Source organism: Podarcis erhardii (genome assembly GCF_964252035.2).
Source record: "Podarcis erhardii genome assembly, chromosome: 4".
Classification (NCBI taxonomy): Eukaryota; Metazoa; Chordata; class Lepidosauria; order Squamata; family Lacertidae; genus Podarcis; species Podarcis erhardii.
In genome coordinates, this window is record NC_138508.1 from 55,781,215 (window position 1) to 55,798,485 (window position 17,271).

At 40.8% G+C, this 17,271-nt stretch overlaps 1 protein-coding gene across 3 annotated transcripts in view; it reads right to left on the reverse strand.

Moving 5' to 3' along the window:
• Positions 1-17,271, reverse strand: part of KCNJ6 (potassium inwardly rectifying channel subfamily J member 6) — a 104,316-nt gene that overhangs the window by 54,773 nt on the left and 32,272 nt on the right. The window contains exon 2 of one of the 3 annotated variants that reach the window (XM_081859902.1): positions 9,375-9,441. The exons of 1 other annotated variant lie outside the window; for it this stretch is intronic. Coding sequence is in view for 1 of the 2 variants with exons in the window: in XM_081859900.1 (XP_081716026.1) it covers positions 9,379-9,403 (25 nt within the window). In the remaining variant the exon portion in view is untranslated. The remainder of the gene's footprint in view (positions 1-9,374; positions 9,442-17,271) is intronic. One more of the 3 variants, XM_081859900.1, reaches the window with a different exon arrangement.

A 17,271-nucleotide genomic window follows, 5' to 3' on the forward strand; every position in this document is an offset into this window, starting at 1 on the left:
AATACTTTTTTCTTGTCTTTTTTTTTTTATTAAAAAAAGCCCAGAAGTGATTAGAACTAGTCTTATTCCTTTTAAGTGTGACATGGAAGATTATGTAAAAATACCGGTAGTTCCAGTTTTTCCTCTCCTGCCCTGGCTCCCCCCAGCAAATGATGAACTGGAACTCCCAATTTCGGTTCCCCCCAAGACTTTTATTTTTAGATCAGATTGGTACATAAGGCAAGTCAGGGGTCACAGGAATCAGTGGATGCATGAGAGGCAAAAGCCGTCGGTAAGTACAAGCCAGGATGATGAACCAACTTTATTTTGAAGAGCAGGGCAGGCACCACATTTAGCATGGCAAATGGCTGGAGTCCCTGGACTGGGCAAGTTAATGGGTGTTCCTTTAGTGCTTTGGCTAGGTGAGATCTGTCAGCTCTGGCACTGGTGTCTACTTCTAGGCACTGGAAGGATGCATCACAGTGAGGGCTTTATTTGAAACATTTAGGGCTTGTCCATGCTGAGCTTTATTGTGGATTCTCTGCTATTCATGTGTTTATGCTTTTTGTTGTGTCCACATATTATTTACCTCATCAAAATGTCAGTCCAAACCCCCCACCCCCCATTTAATCCAGAAGTTCATGTTCTAATCCAATAAGGAAAATAAACCCAATTTCAAATTGCAGGCCGTGCAAGTGTGGGCACAGTGTCACACAATGTTTTGGTGGGTGGTTCTTCACTGTCACTTGGTGACAACACAGAGGTGGGCCTTCTCAGTTATAGCACCCAGACTCTGGAATGTCCTCCCTCGGGTAATTCAGGACATGGAAACAGTAATTACACCTCTTTAACACTTCTATGTTTACCCAAGCTGTTCTGGATGCCAACTCTTCCTTTTTTGTCCATTTTATTTGTGATAATCATTTCTTCTTCATTTTTCTCAAATATTTAGGAAAGTATTTTAAATGCAGTCCTCCCCCCCCCAAAAAAAGTTTAGGGTTACTCTCATTCTCCTACTCATAATGAAATACTGCCCCTCAATGAGACTAAACTTAGATTCACAAAATGTTGGTATGCATCCCCCTGCATCTCCCCAGAAAAAAGCACTGATTAAATGTTATTCTATTTCTTATTATTTTAATGTAAACTGCTGAGAGATTTTAACATATATATATATATTGATGTTCTCAATCAGTGTTCTCTATTGCCACATACCCTCCTGTTTGCTCTTTGCCTGAGCACAACCTGGACATTTTGTTTTTGGTGGTCCAAATGATGACGGTGTGTCAGTTTCCACTAACTCCTGCATGCTGGAGGCATATTTGCTGTACGTATATCAGCCTTTTCATTCTTAAAAGTTTTTTTTTAAAAAAAATAAATATTGAGGTTTTGTGCAATACTGCTCTTGCCCAAAAGCTCAGAATTGAAAACACAATGTAGGCAGGAACTAGTAGATATATATCTGGATAGGAATTATGTAAAACCTGATCACTAAGGCTTGCAACATTATTTTGTGTCCTTTGAGAGTGTCAGCAAGCATATACCTAGAGGGGTTCTAGACAACAAGCTTTGGGGAAACTGCTCTGCACACTGTAGTTAGCTGGTTGGCCCCCAGGCTGTAACTAAGGCCTATTTTTTTTATTTTCTCAATGCATGCAGCTCAGCATGGCATACATAGCACCAAGTATGATGGTAGCTCAAAAAGATTATTGAAAATCAACACTAAACTAATATGGTTTGTGGTGTTGTGGTGTTGTGGTGTGCCCCATCCTAAACTCACTTCCTAGGATAGGAAGCATAATACAATCCCTACTGGAAGGATACAACAGGAACTCTTAAATGTATGGGTTCTTAACAGACTATTTACAAACAGGTTTATTGTGCCCAGCCAGTTTATTTCTTCTCTGCCCAAGAAACTGCCCATTTCGCTCACTGTTATTTCCCTACTAAAACCTATAACCAGCACAAGAAATCTTAGGAATACACCAAACACAAATACATGCATCTCCCTCCCTTTGTTTCCAGATACTTTTACACAGAAAATAAATGGTTCACGCATTTTATCGCCTCTGCCAAAGATTAGCTTTCTGGATTTTATAAGGAAGATAAATTAAACCTTGAAACAATTGGAAAGTGGCTACTGCCCACGAACAATGATTTTGAAGCGGGAACTGCCCACACTTCTGTCTATTCTCTTTATCTAGCCAGTCAATACTTCACATCCAAAGAACATTCTACATGACAGATTACAAATTCTAATGATCCCAAATAGGCAAGAACTCAAAATTGATTCCTAATTATGAGAGTTCAATAAAGGTCACCCTTCTAATAACTTTCTCTGGGCTTGTAGCGGGGAAAAGACATTGGGATGGCGGTCCTTCTTTCGTTTCTACACTGTGGATGCCTGCTGCATGAGCGCTTCTTGAGCCATGAATTAACTGGAGAGGCTGGTGAAATTTGCAAACAAATTTTGTCACTCTTACTTGGTTCGTAACTGGGGGAATGAGTGGCGCACGCACATTTTATCTGGGGTGAGTGTGGGAAGCTGCCATCTGATGCCTGGTGGGTGAGATGGCTGCTTCTGCCAATGCTGCTGGAGTTGCGGGCATCTCTTCCTCCAGGTTCCACCAGGCAGTCACAAGCTGGGCTGCCAGGATTCATGACACACAGGACTGTTGCACAGATGTTTAGGCAGGGTGCCACTGCCAGCTCACCAGCCCCAGCACTACAGCTCCCAACTGGCATTGCAAGAATCCATATGCATCAAAACATCTCAGCTGGTTTTAGAACTCCTTTGCTTTAAAGAAAAGCAATATTTCCTCCCACCTGCTGATCATTCGGGGAAGATGCTCATTGGTTTGAGGGGGGGGGGCATCACACATCACATCCAGATTCGAGCTGGTGATATTTTTATTTTCTTTTGACTCTTTCCTGGGAGGTGACACTGTGGGGACATACTGATATGTCTCCTTTACCAAACGGACAGAGCCTAATATAGCACGTTGCCTAACAGCTGAATCTGGGAATGGAAATGCTGTGATTTTTCTCAGTAGTGTCTTGCAATTTGGCGTGCCTGTTTTTAAAGTGCTGGGTCCCAGATGGGTTCATGGCACAGTTAAATGCTCAAACATTTTCTTATCAGAAAAAAGCCCAACCTTAAATCCCTCAGTTCTCTCTCTCTCTCTCTCTCTCTCTCTCTCTCTCTCTCTCTCTTTCTCTCCCCTCGATCTAATGCTATTGCTGTAAAACCTTTGCTTTCAGCCAATTTACTCCTCTGGAACAGCTCCTGATCAAGTATTTGTTCAACTGGCAGACCTCATAATTCCCACTTCCACAACCCGACACAAGGGCTGGTAGTTCTCTGCCTCAAGAAAGCTTAAATTCTGTGCCAAGATGATGCCAACATGTCACATTATGCAAACTGCTGCTATTTTTATGCAGATGCACTGCTTTCCCCCTTATTGTGTGCATTTGGATTTCTCTTTGGAAACAGCCAAATTTAAGGGTTTCTTCAAAAGTGCCTTACTGAAAAGTGTGTGTGTGGGGGGAGGGGGGGTAACCTCATTTTGTGATCATCCCTCTGAGCAGAACATTACTTTCTACAAGGAAATGTAGGAATCTTTTTTAATGTTTGAAACAACAAGAGACTATATAAAACAACGGGACATTTTGAATGTATGTTACCTGTTGCACCTGGGCACAAGAAAAGTCTAGACAAAAAATATGTGTCATTGTTATTTGCATTCTTTCCTTTGGTTGAGAGTGAGCAAGGGAGACTCATGGTACCTTTAACCCTCCTACTAATCTCCATTGCTTCTCCTACAGTGACTATTGCTGACCTGAAATACTCACTAAGGAGGCAGCCTCACAGTTTCTCCCTCACTCTTTTCGCTCAGTTGTACAGCACATGCTTTTTGTGCATAAGGTCTGTGGTTCAACTGCTGACATCTCCAGACAGCACTAGGAAAGGCCTTTGTCTGAGACCCTGCAGAATCATAGAAACAGAGAATTGTAGTGTTGGAAGGGCCCACAAGGGTCATCTAAGCCAACCGCCTGCAATAGAGGAATATGCGTCTGTACGAAGACAGGAATCGAACCTGCAACCTTGGCGTTATCAGCACCATGCTCTAACCAACTGACCTGAGAGGTGCTGCCAGTCCAATCCAGAGAATACTGAGCTCAAGAGATTGACAGTCTGATTTGGTATAAGGCCATTTCTTTCTCATGTTTCTAAGACTGTGTACACACCATACATTTAAAGCCCATCTCCCCCCACAACACAAAGTCTTGGGAATGGTGCGCACACATTGCATTATCCATTTAAAAACACAATTATAGGGGTTTTCTTTTAATTCCCAGACAGTGCTAGGCATTCCCTGCTAGTGCACACTAAAAAGGATGCTGGGGTGGTGGTAGTGCTATGTTGAATTCAGTCTAAGTCAGGTCCCTTTGAAATCATTGGGGCATCTTAGCCATGAATTAGTCATGGGACTTAGTTGCAACTAGCAGCCAGTGTGGCATAGTGGTTAGAATGTCAGACTAGGAGAGATCCGAGTTCAAATCCCCACTTAGCCATGAAACTCACTGGGTGACCTTGGGCCAGGCACTGCCTCTCAGCCTGAGCTACCTCACAGGGTTGTTGTGAGGATAAGATGGAGAGGAAGAGAAATATGTATGCCACCTCGAGCTTCTTGGACAAAAAAAAAAGGGGGGGGGGTATAAATGTAATAAACAAGTAAAACCAACAAATGCTCAGGAATAAGCCCCACTGTGTTCATGAAGAGATTTCCTAGTAAGTTGGTTTAGGATTGCAACCCATTGTTCATAGAATGCTGGAAACAAAATTTCCAGGATGAGGGGGGTGGGGCGGGGCGGAGGCCGTGCTTGCATTTCAAACTTAAGCTGTGATTTACATGGATAATTCTGCTCCCCAGGCCATTCCATTGTTTCTTTACCCACTTGAGAAGTTTTTAGCTGTTAGCGTTGCTTCCAGCTATAAACCAGCTCATGCAGAATAAACCGCTGGCAGTTGCAATGCTCTTTTAGGCAAAGCTGCCTTTCCTCTGCTGCTGTTCTTCATTCAAGAAGGAAGAAATGGCTTATAAATAAATGATATATACTTCTTTACTTGCTCCATCCTCCTGAACAAGTCTGTTACGTGGTGCTTCTTTTGACTCATAAATGCTAGTTTTCCACTCCCCCCCCCCAGCAGACTGCTGTTTTCAGTTTTCTAACATCTCTTGCTATATATAGCTAATTTGTCTAACTGAGAAGGGGGCAAAGAAACCCTTTACTTTCTGTAGGGAATACCAGCAAAGCAGCATATATCTCCATGGAAACATGTTTCTCAATCCATCAACCTCCTGCAGTACCTAAGACATAATCTGCAAGGTGGAGACTATTGTTTAAAATTAACATGGCACATGTCATTTCAGGATTTGATGTCAGTTTTACAGGACTATTAATTAGGTTGCCTTTCCCAGATCATTAAGAAATTCTGTGTTGTTTTTTTAAAAATAAATTTCTCCATAGAAAGAATGTTCTCCCGATTCCCTCATTAAAATGCATCGTTTGACTTTTTGCCTGCAAACATGTCATAAATGGGGGTTTCTATAGTAACACGGGATACTGGCTTAATTTAAAACTGTAATCTTTACACAAGGTTTTTAGCCACCAAAATGTGATTTTTTAATATATATATATAAAGATTTGACCACATTGCAAAACTTTGCCCCATTAGAATGACATTCTGACCGTCCAAAAAAATCCAATAAATAATACAGTAATTCAAGGGGGCAGGGAGGGGGGAGAATTAAACTGTGCTTAATTGAGACTTGTGCTTCCATCACATCAGCTATTTTAATAGCTGCTTCCTTTGAATTTGAAACTTGGGTTGCATAAATTCTGCATATATCACTTGCTAGCAAAGTCATTCTTCTGCTTGAATTATCAAACCAATAATTTAAATTATCACACTTATTTGGGCTTTTTGGGAGGAAGGGTGAGATTTAAATTGTTGTTGTTGTTGCTGTTATTATTTCATAACCAGAAAACAGTAAATTTAAATCAATCTGTCAAGATTTCAATGATCTGCTGTCACCAGTTTGGATGATGAAAAGTTAAAGAGATTTTTAAAATATCTTAAATAAATCAATATCTGTCTATCTATATATCCAAGCAAACAACAACAACAACAACAGCCAGACAGAGATAATTAGGCTGGCTGAATCACATCTAGTTTTGTGTTGGCCCAGCTAGCATGGCCAATGGTCAGGAATTATGGCAGTTGTACCAATAACACCTGGAGGCACAATGTTGTCCATATTGGTATCTGCTTGTGATAAAATTCAAGATAAGACTCCTGATTTTAATTTGCTTTCCATCAACTCTTATATTTGATTCTATGTATAAAGTTGGGGTTGTATCCAACACTGCCATCCTGCTGACACAACAGATTCCCACTTTTACAACAGAATTTCCTTCTCCTCTGCTCTCCCCTGTGTCCCCTCAAGATGTATTTCAGAGAGTTAGGGGACTGGAGAAGATTTTGGGGGAATGTGGGCAGAGGAGAGGAAGGGGAAATTGCATCATGGGAGTGGAACACCATTTGAGCAGCACTGGATCCAACCCTTGATTTTTCTCAATTAGTCATGGGGATTATCTAGGCATGAGTTATGTTAGAAAATGTGAATGACTTCATACTCCGTCCCTTTCAGTGAGAAGTTCTCCTCTGGTCACATGACATGAAAATGTTATTCGGATAGAATTCAAATATACACATTGGGTTGGATCTAGACTTAATCATGCTTAGACCATGGCAATAAATGAATCTAAGCACGACTAGCTCTGCAGCCAACTCATCAGCTGCCGTTTTAATCATCTTGATATGCTTTCAATATCACTCTTAGCACTGAAACATGCCAACCAGCCGAATATACTCCTAACTTGAACTGGCAGGACAGAAGCAACATAGCAAGTTAGAATCTTGTGATGGGGAAAAATGTTATTCCAATTCAGGTTATTAAAGTGAATATGGTATATCATTTTTATAAAATCTGTAATAAATTGCAGTGATGCTTGTTTGCTATTGGCAGAAGTATTAAATCATGCAGACAAGTTTTCTATATGTATTTAAAGTTCAGTGGGAAAACTGCTCTTTAGTCACCAGTTCTTATGAGGAAATTTTTTGCTGCTATCGATTCACGAGTATCTTTCAGCTCATATTCTCTCCGAGTCAGAGCTTGTATAATGATTATACTTCTGCACTAATCCACAGTGAGCAGCTGTTCTGCATATCAAAAAGGCTTCTTTCAAAATCATTCCTCCCTGAAACTTTCACCAAAGTACCATATAATTTGTCTTGCTTCATTTATCTTCTGTGACCAAAATCCAATATTTTCGATGTCCCTGTAAAAGTAATAAAGTCGGCAAAATTGTAATACATTCAGAATATTGCATGAAAGTTTGCTGTGGCACCACATAGACTCAGCTTGTCAGATTTGGTTGCATGGTGACGTTGCAAAGTCAATTCAGAATAAAGGAACAGCTTTGCTTCACTCTGAATGGTGATTGTGGGGAAGGGCTGCCATGCTGTGACTACTTTCCTCCCCACTCTTTACAGCCTTTCGGGGGGGGGGGATCTTCAAGAGGGGGAGGGTGTTTTTTGTAAGGAGTAAAAATGATTGTTAAAAATCACTCTGTGTTCTAGCTCAGTTCCAAAGAGAAGTTAACAGCTTGAACATAACATGCTGAAAGCAAGAGCTCAACGTGTTCAGGCAAAAGCTAATGTTTCAACTGAATTACCTTCTAAATGCCACAATTTAGAGAGTGATTCTGAGACTGTGTGCATCAGTGGAGCTGCATTAACTTCTGTGCAGCTTCAATGGCTTAAGTGGTTTTAGGACTGCTCTTGCCTTGCAAAGAAAAACAAAAAAACCTTTGTTAAGTCCTGTCTTTGGGATCTGTTTCCCTCTTTTTGCCTGTGTTGCTATCTTTCAAGCAGCACCTTGCTGATATGAATGATATGAATGCTTGTCTAGCTTCAGTCATTCCATAGTTCTCTCACACATCCCCTGTCATTGCAAATTGGCTTTAACTTAATTCAAAACACTCCTCATTTGAGATTTTGCTCTTCTTGTTTCATACAATAGAGACACACAGCTCTGTGAGTTCTATCAGTCATCCTGAAATTTTCAGGATGGAATGAAGACAAAAAAGAAGTTCTCACTAAGGCATCCAGCAACTGTGAAACATCTTTTTTTTTTTTTGTCTGTGACGTTAACAGCTCTGTGTTTCACTGCAGTGTGGTGAAAAGGGTTGGAATAATCTGTCAATTTCAGCTCTCTTTGTTTCTCAGTTCTCTACATTTTGCAGCAATTTGCGAAAAATCCTTATGAAAATAATCAGCATCCTTTAGTGTGAATTTCTCAAACACATTTTAATATGCCGTTTTAACTAAAGTACACATTTTTGCAAGCACCCTCCCCTAATATAATGCATTTTTGTGTTATTTACACCAATATAATCACTTTTATGCACTCCTCTCCCTAATTATGCATTTTTTGTAAATACTGTTTGGTTGGAGAACTGAACAACAAAATTCAGGTAGGTGTGAATCTTGAAAGTTAGATGTGTTTCAGTTCACATACTGCTTCAGCAAGTGTGAATTTGATAGGTTTGCCTTCAAATGAGACTTGAATGGAATTTCTTCCCCATCCTTAGAATGACACATGCATTAAAGTAATAAAAAATTACATAAACCAAAGTCATTTATAGTGAATTTGAACCAGGTCCCAGAAAAAAGAAGAAGTCCCAGAACATGTATTGTGACTGTTTTGCTCTGGTATTGCAGATTCATTACAGTGATGATATCCAATTGTGGTGTTCCAATTGCACAATGGACTTCCACTTGATGAAGCAGGACTCCCCCTGAAATCCCTGTGCACCCACTCCTGAGAAGATATGGGGTGCACAGAGACTGCTTGGTGAGGAGAGGAAGGGGAATCCCATCATATTTGATTGCACAATGTTGCATCCCCAGTACAGATACTGGTAGGTATTCTGTGAATGTGTCAGAGTGACTTCACTGCTAACTATTTTGTAGCTACAGCCGGTCTGCCTCCATTTTGGATGAGGAGATGTGACTCCCACATATCTTTGAACTCCAGAACTTTTTATCATTTTAGAATTTAGTCACAGCACACATATAACTGAGAGCAGGACGCCAGCCTTGGTGAGGGCAGGCTTGATTCATTTAATGGAAGTGAGAGTGAAGTAGAACCTGGATGAAGACTGCCTGCAGGAAGGAATCTTTTCTAAATAATAATAATAATAATAATAATAATAATAATAATAATAGGCAGAAAAAGCCAAGAAGTTGAACTTCCTATTTGTACTCACTCATTGACTCAGTCAATTTGGCCATCTCTTTGTCTCTCTCTCCCTCTCTCTCTCGAGCTTCTCCTAGAGAAAGAAACAAAATAATAAAAATAATATATGCATACCGGAAGCTGCCTTATACTGAGTCAGACCCTTGGTCCATCTACCTCAGTATCATCTGCACTAACCGGCAACATAACTCTCCAGGACTTCAGACAGGGGGCATGCATTGCCCTGCCTGGAGATGCCAAGGATTGAATGTGGGCTTTTTACATGCTAAAAAAGAACTATGCCCTTTCCTAAATAATCTTTGTCACAGTGAATGGAAGTAAGGCCACATTCACACCATATATTTAAAGCACCACGACTCCTTTGTGAGCACTTCTGGCTCTCACCCCCCAAATCCTGGAAGCTGCAGTTTCTAAAGGGTGCTGAGAGTTGTTAGGAGACTCCTATTCTCCTCCGACAGTTACAATTCCTAGAGTTCCCTGTGAAGAGGAATTGATGGTCAAATTCTCTGTTATTTGTAGCTCTGGGAGGGGAATAGGGGTCTCTTAACAGGTCTCAGCACCGTTAAGAAACGACAGCTCCCAGAATTCTTGGGGGATAGCAAATCGTTTTTGAAGTGTGCTTTAAATGTATGGTGTGATTGTGGTCTAAGGCAGTGGTGTATTTTACTCTGTCATCTACCTTTTTACATTTATTTATTACACTTGTACCATGCTCTATTTCCACATCCATTCCATATATTTAAATTACTTTTATGTCACTTTCACAGTCATGGCTCCTCCTACTCCTTTCAAGAACCATGGGAACTTTAATTTTGGGGGGGTGTTTGGAGCAGTACCTCTGTGATAAATACAGTTCCCAGGAGGATTTGTTGGCCTGAAAGTCATGACAGTTAAAAGTGGAATAAAAGGGATATAAATGTATGATACGGATACTGCTTTTTAAATCCCCCCCACTAACATCATGTTTCCTATGCAGGCAGCTTGCAGGGCCAGATCCACTTTGAATTACACCAGGTGTCTCCAGACCATTTTCTGACAACTGGCATTGCCTGCATCTTTAAAAACAGCAAAACCTTTTCAGAAGGGTCTAGGGTTTTTTTCCTTCCTGTTAACCAGCTTTCCTTTTGGGATCTCATTCCCTAATCTCTGGTTTGCTCTTATCTTTTAACACAGAAGCCGAGCAGATATGGATATTAGTTTAGCTTCAGTAATTATACTGTTCTGTCAGGTTTATGTTGGGGGAGAAAGCCTTTCTCCTCTTGAAAGGCACTCCCCATGACACTGCTTTGTTTATAAGGGCAATTCAATTAATATGGCAGCTTGCGTGGGTGGCTTATTATCTGAAAACATAACCAAAGTACTGAAAGTGACGAATCATTTTTTTTTAAATAAAATGTGGTACACAATAGAACATTCACTGCACCCAACCTTTCTTCTCTTTCACTCATTTGTTTGCTGCATTAAAATGCTCTTGAACTGGGAAACAAAAAAGAAGAAGTATGCACACCTGGAACCTGGGTTTATTGTTTTCATGTTTTATTGTTCTCATATAGATCCCTGTTGGTGGGACAGAGCAACAAATGCAATTTGCCGACAGTATTTCCGGGACAATGTGTGCTTGGTTTATAAGGACACGGGCTCCTTTAACTGAAAAGATTACAAAACTAAACAGGGAGTCTCAAATTCTCCAAATTTAAAGATCTCTAAATTGAGTAGGAATGAAGTATTCCCAAGAAAAGTGGAAATGAAGTACAATAGGCTGTGTTGAATTTTTGTGGAGTTCCCTTTTCACTATGTAAGGAGATGTTTGGCAGTGGGTACACAGTCCCCCCCACCCCCCCAGCACCCTCACTGTGTGGGGGGGGGGGAAGTTTCCTTTCAATGCAAAATCACAATTCAAAAGAAAGACAACATTACACATCTGTCCACATGCCCCCAGAAAGTTTGTTGAAGAGAAGCCTGGCCCTTTAGGAGCAAAATGTTTCACTGTAAGCAAAGAATGGAAACAAAACCAGCTCAGCAATATCCACCAAAGACAGAAACCTTCCTTGTACCCCCTTTCCTTGTCAGAATTCTGGGAGTCATGTTTGTACATTATTAAGAGATTCACTTTATAAAAAACCTTTGCTCTGTTACAAAACAAAGTCTTGGTTGTGACGTATTGTTTTCTCACTGTGTGGGAATACTGGAGGAGGAATGACCCTGAAAAATACTGCCTCAGAATGGAAAAACTTTCAGGGATCTGAGAAAGATATGCATGTAAGGAGAACTGGAAAAGAAACATAGGGCCTCTTACAGAGAGAGGAAGAATTATGTACATTATGATGCATGAAATACACTGCACACACCTTTTCCTGTTATGTTATAAGCATCAAGTAACTGCTGGATGTATTGATTGTCTGACCTGTGGATACAGAGCAGAAACATTTTTAAAGTGTTCTTTGCTCTGCTGCCCAAGCAGGAAAAGTCTTCTGCTTTCATCAGTGTGGTTTTTGCACTTCAGTGCGATTCTTTTTCCATGGTAGTTTTCCCACGGGGGGGGGGCAGTGGGTGGATACCATGGGATTATCATTCCTAGACTCAGATTCAGTAGAATGGGGTGACCTTACTTGCTTTGGCTAAAGTCCAGAACACAGAGTAAACGGTAATGTAAACTATTAAAGTGTTTGGTTTTTTGTTGTTGTTTTTTAAATGGCATTTTCTGTATTGAAAATACAGAAGGGCATGGGTATGTTGTAATTCTTGTTCAAATGCTGCATCAGTAGTGATAAATAAAGGCATAGATATTTCTAACTGGAGACTTGATGGGGCCCCTTCATGATGGTAAACATCCCTCAAGGCAGGCAACAGAAGGCACAGTAGTGAAAAGGTAGTGTAGCTAGCAAGTGCTGCTGATAGCACCTGCCATTTTAATTCCCCCACAATGCCTCTGGGGCACCAAAACAGTGCCATGGTGTAACAATGCTACATTAATTCCCAGAGTCATAATGGGGGAATTAAAGTGACAGGCAGCGCCCATGACTTCCTGGCTCCAGTGCTGTTGCTGTCAGGTCTTGCTGTCAGGCTTCCCATAGGCATCTGGTTGCCACAGTGAAAAAACAGGAAGCTGGACTAGACAAGACTTTGGCCTGATTCAGCACGCTCTTCTTTGCTCTGATGGATGGCTGCTAGTTTTCTTTTGTCGAGTACTGAAAGGACCACAGGGCTTGTGTGGTTCAAGCAGTGGGTCCTCCTGGGAGCCCTATGGTGCTGACTCCTGGCGATGGGCCTGATAATGTTCAGACAGATTTAGAAGGTGGACTGTTTTTATGAAGATAAAAAGTATGCTTTGCTGCAACGATATTGTGGGTAGCTTCATTATAATGTTACAAAGAGTTGCCTGGAATAGGGGGCATTACTCACGAGACACTGACATTATTGTGGAATTTATATCAATTTCATCACTCCTCAGGAATGTTTTATGTGGTAAGCTTGTTTCTTACATTTACAGACAATAATTAAGATTTCCTTCATAAATCCTTGAGCACAGCAGCGATTGAGCTTTCCAGCATAGTAAATGAATGTCAGATAAAAGTTGTTTGGCTATCAGATCTTTAATTTCATTCAGCTGTTGGAAATTTAAACTGCACAATCATTTATGAAGATTCTGATTTGGAGACGCTCAATATTTTCATTTCAACAACTTATCAATGAAAAGAAATAAAACACTGCTCCCTATGTAAGCTTGCAATGAAGTTTTTGTCAGTTTGATCAAAGGCTGGGTCCAGTGTACTCCGAGATCTCTCAGTGAACATGTTCCTCACATTGATGGCTGTGTTTCAGGATGCTTTCCCTAGATTGCACAAGCTCAGGAGCTTCATGTGCATGCCGGATCTCCCACCAAGTGAATTTATAGCTGAGGTGAGAATTAACCAGGGATTTCCTGGTTTGTAGCTCAGGCTCTTAACCACTTGCAGAATGCTTGCCTGGGCATATCCTATTCACAGTAGCATGACTACATCCATGTGACTGTAGCATTCTAAATGAAGCACATTGAAGTTGATATTGGATTATGGGAAGCTCTTAAGCCTATCCTGGGTGAATTCCTTGTTTAACAGCAAGCATAACATTCCCAGTCCAGTATTTGCTGGACAAGCACATGGTTCACACACAGTATTTGTAGTAGACAAGCACATGGTTCGCACACAGAAAATTCCAACTTATTCCAATTCCAATTCCAAATACCTAGCATTTCCAGGGAGTGCTGGCAAAGGCCACTTTCTGGAACCCTGTAAACCACTTCCAGTCAGTGTGAAAAAGACTGTGCAAGATGCAGTAACAGTAAAAGGCACCTTCCTATGTTTTTCAGCATTACCCAGTAAGTTCACTTAACAATATTTAACAGCATTTAAAAATACCAAGCTCCTTCATTCTCTCAGCACAAGCCTTCTTCCCCCTTCAACATTTTATTCATGCAGCTGTTTTTTCCCCTCAGCCCCATATTCCAACATTATTTTTCAAACTGTGCTTGCTAATACAGAATGTATTATTCCAGCAACAATTTAACTAGTGCCATGCAGAGATAAAATATTTTTTTCCTAACACCTACTCATTACTCCACTGTTTATACTGGCAAAGATGACATAAGCCCACTTTACCATCGTGACGGCAATGTAAAGCAGAAGTATGTAAAACGATAACATTATTTGCAAGAATATAAAGCTTTCTTCTTACTTCAGAATGAGCAGTTTAGAACACTGTGACTACAATCCACACCATGCAATCCTGTTGATTTCAGTGAGATTTACTGCCATGCAGGTTTTGTAGAAGGATTGGTTAGATAATGGATAAAATGATACATCTGTCATGATAGGATTTATCCAGCATCTAGAGATGCTCTAAACAGCTGGAAGTTGCCTTGTAAACATGCAGTGCTAAAGCTTCTGAATGATATTCCCTCAACTGACTACTATTCGGGAATTTCAAGGTGTGGGAATGAATATATGTTTTCCAGTCAGTATGTAGTTTAGTTACTTTCTAAAGCAATTTTAATGCAAATGCCCTGTCATTCCACGGATGTTCTCTTTGGCAATATGAATTCAACCACTAGCTTCTAATTTGATGTGGTTTGTAGCAGGAAGAGAGACGCCTGTGAAATCTTAGTGCACAGAACACTGTCTTGGGATTTTTAAATTGCTTCTTAAACTGCATGGAAATGGTGTTATGCTTGATATGCTATCAGGAGAGAATAATAGAGTTTCACGTTATATAGCAGCTTTCAAGCTCAAGATAGCCTTAAATACTTTACTTACAACAAATTTGATAGAGAATGCTCAGTGATGGTGTGTAGGCAAATGCAATGGTCATCATTATGTCTTACTCAGCAATAGCCTACACACAGCTGTAGAAAATAAAGCCCTTTTGAGTAGGAGAAGATTTTGGCTAGGCTATTAGGTTCCCCGCCCCCTCATATGGTGCTATAGTTATGATTTCTAATATACTGCCAAAGAATATCTCCTTTCCAATTTGGACATTGGGGTGGGGAAGGACAGGAGAACATTGCATTTTTTAGATGGCTGTGAATACTGCAAAAGAAAAACCAAATACCATGGGCATTTATAAGAAGAGGCTTGTTGGATATGACCAGAGACAATGGAGTACATCTCTGGGGGTGAAGTCAAACCACTGAGTTAGGAGCACTGAAGTGACCTGCCTAGGTGGCAGGCCTGGGCAGTGTGTATGGAGGTCCTGGGCTCCCCAGACAAGAAGACTTCTCTCTCAGCTTTGTTGATGTGGTCCAAAAGGAAGCAGAGCAATACATTTGGCACCAGCTGGGCTGCAGGAGTTGCCAGAAGGAGGTGTACAAGGCACCAGCCAACCATCTTAGGGATTCTACCCCAGATTTGTGTAGGGTTATTCCTTAGCCTTTTATTCTCCCTAAAATATCCCACAAGGCAGAGGAGATTTAGGATTAGAGTTTTCCTTCTCCTAGATAGGTTACCTTCCCAGGTTGATGAGCCTCATCTGCCCCTCACGTCCCTCTACAACATGTGCAGAAACTGCCTTCTTGACCATTGGATCCACTATTGGTCTAGTCCGCTCAATCTGCTGGGTCGTGTCTTTGCATGCAGGGGAAGTCCTTAACTCACCAAGGGTTTGAGACCCATCAGCTCTCCTCACCTGGTTTAGCCAGCCAGTCAAAACTATTTCCTGGGGTGTGGCCATTGTCACATACTGACAGCTTCTGGGAGCACATGGTGAGAGCTGAGTACAGCGTGAGGACCAAAGATGGACAAACTACCCCAGAAGCAGCACGACATGTCCCCCAGCAGAGGTACTACCCCTCCCCTAACACTCCACCTACTATTGGCTTATCTGCCTTCCACCCCACTAGACTCAATTGGGCACCAGACACCCCTGGTGCATAGAGCCAGTGGAAGTGCACACAACTTGATATGTCCATTGCATGCAAGGCTTCAGATGATAATGATGAAGACACCACTGCACTGCTCAAAAAACAAATAAGAGGCAATAGCCCTATCTTGTATATATGGATTAAACCACTGTATTTATTTACAAAGTTGGAAATCTTGACATTGGCAATAATTCCAAACAAGATCTGATTACATTAAGCTGCAAACCCTTTAAAAAAAAATCAAACCTGAAGATTTTCTCTTATCTTTAAATTAAAGAGGGGAACCAAGTGCCCTGTCCAGAAAGTGACAAAATATAATTTAGAAATACTTTTGACAGCTAGTTGCAGTCTTCTTGACTTTAACATTGAGTTAAGTGATTGTGTTGAAACTGTTTTCTATATCAATTTATATAGATCCTCTTTCATTGCTAGATACCTTTGAATATACTCATTTTCTCCTGCCAGTAGCATTTTCTGATCCTGCAACATAGAGGGTGGATTTGAGTGTGCTTTTATTGAACCAAAGTTTGTAATTATTATTTTCAGTACATATTGTTCTCCCTGTCCTGTATGCTAGCAAAAGTACAAAGCAAATGTTTCTTATGACCCTGAAAATGGCCCACTTTTCACAGAAATATCACAGGAAATAATAGTGGAAGAAACTTTCTCTGGATGTGTGTTTATAAGCCCTTTCTAACCTGATGCCTTCCATATGCTTTGGACTATAACGCCCATCAGCCCCAGCCAACACACTGGATGCTGTATATGAATGGAGACTGGGATGCCCTTCATGGGCAAAAAATTAGAGATTTGGCATGGTAAAAGCAGAATGCATTCCTAAATGCATTTACTAGTGAGTAAGCCACATTGAACGGGGCTGACTTCTGAGTAAACATACAAGCCTACATGATTCTGAAGCCAACAAATTTAAAAGAGCTTACCATATTTTTCGCTCTATAAGATGCACTAGACCACAAGATGCACCTAGTTTTTGGAGGAGGAAAACAAGAAAAAAAAATTCTGAATCTCAGAAGCCTAAACAGCAAGAGGGATCACTGCACAGTGAAAGCAGCAATCCCTCTTGCTGTTCTGGCTTCTGGGATAGCTGTGCAGCCTGCATTTGCTCCATAAGACGCACACACATTTCCCCTTACTTTTTAGGAGGGAAAAAGAGAGTCTTATAGAGCAAAAAATATGGTAAAAGGAAATAGTCAAGGTTACCTGTTGGAAGATGACTGAGAGGTTATATGATGCAGAATAGGGAGAAAAAACAAATATTTTAAAATATACATGATCATGTCTTTCCCTTTTTTTAAAACAGATGCATTTAGTTGTGTCTTTGCTGTGAAAGAGAACATTTATTTGGTTATCCCCAAAGCCCTAGTAACACCGGGAGGTTCAGTCTGAAGCCCCAAGGCCCTTGTAATCTTGTGTGCCTATTCTCACATCTGCTCTTGTCAAAACATAGAAAACATCTTACTCTTCCCTAGACAATGCCATGTTGATGAG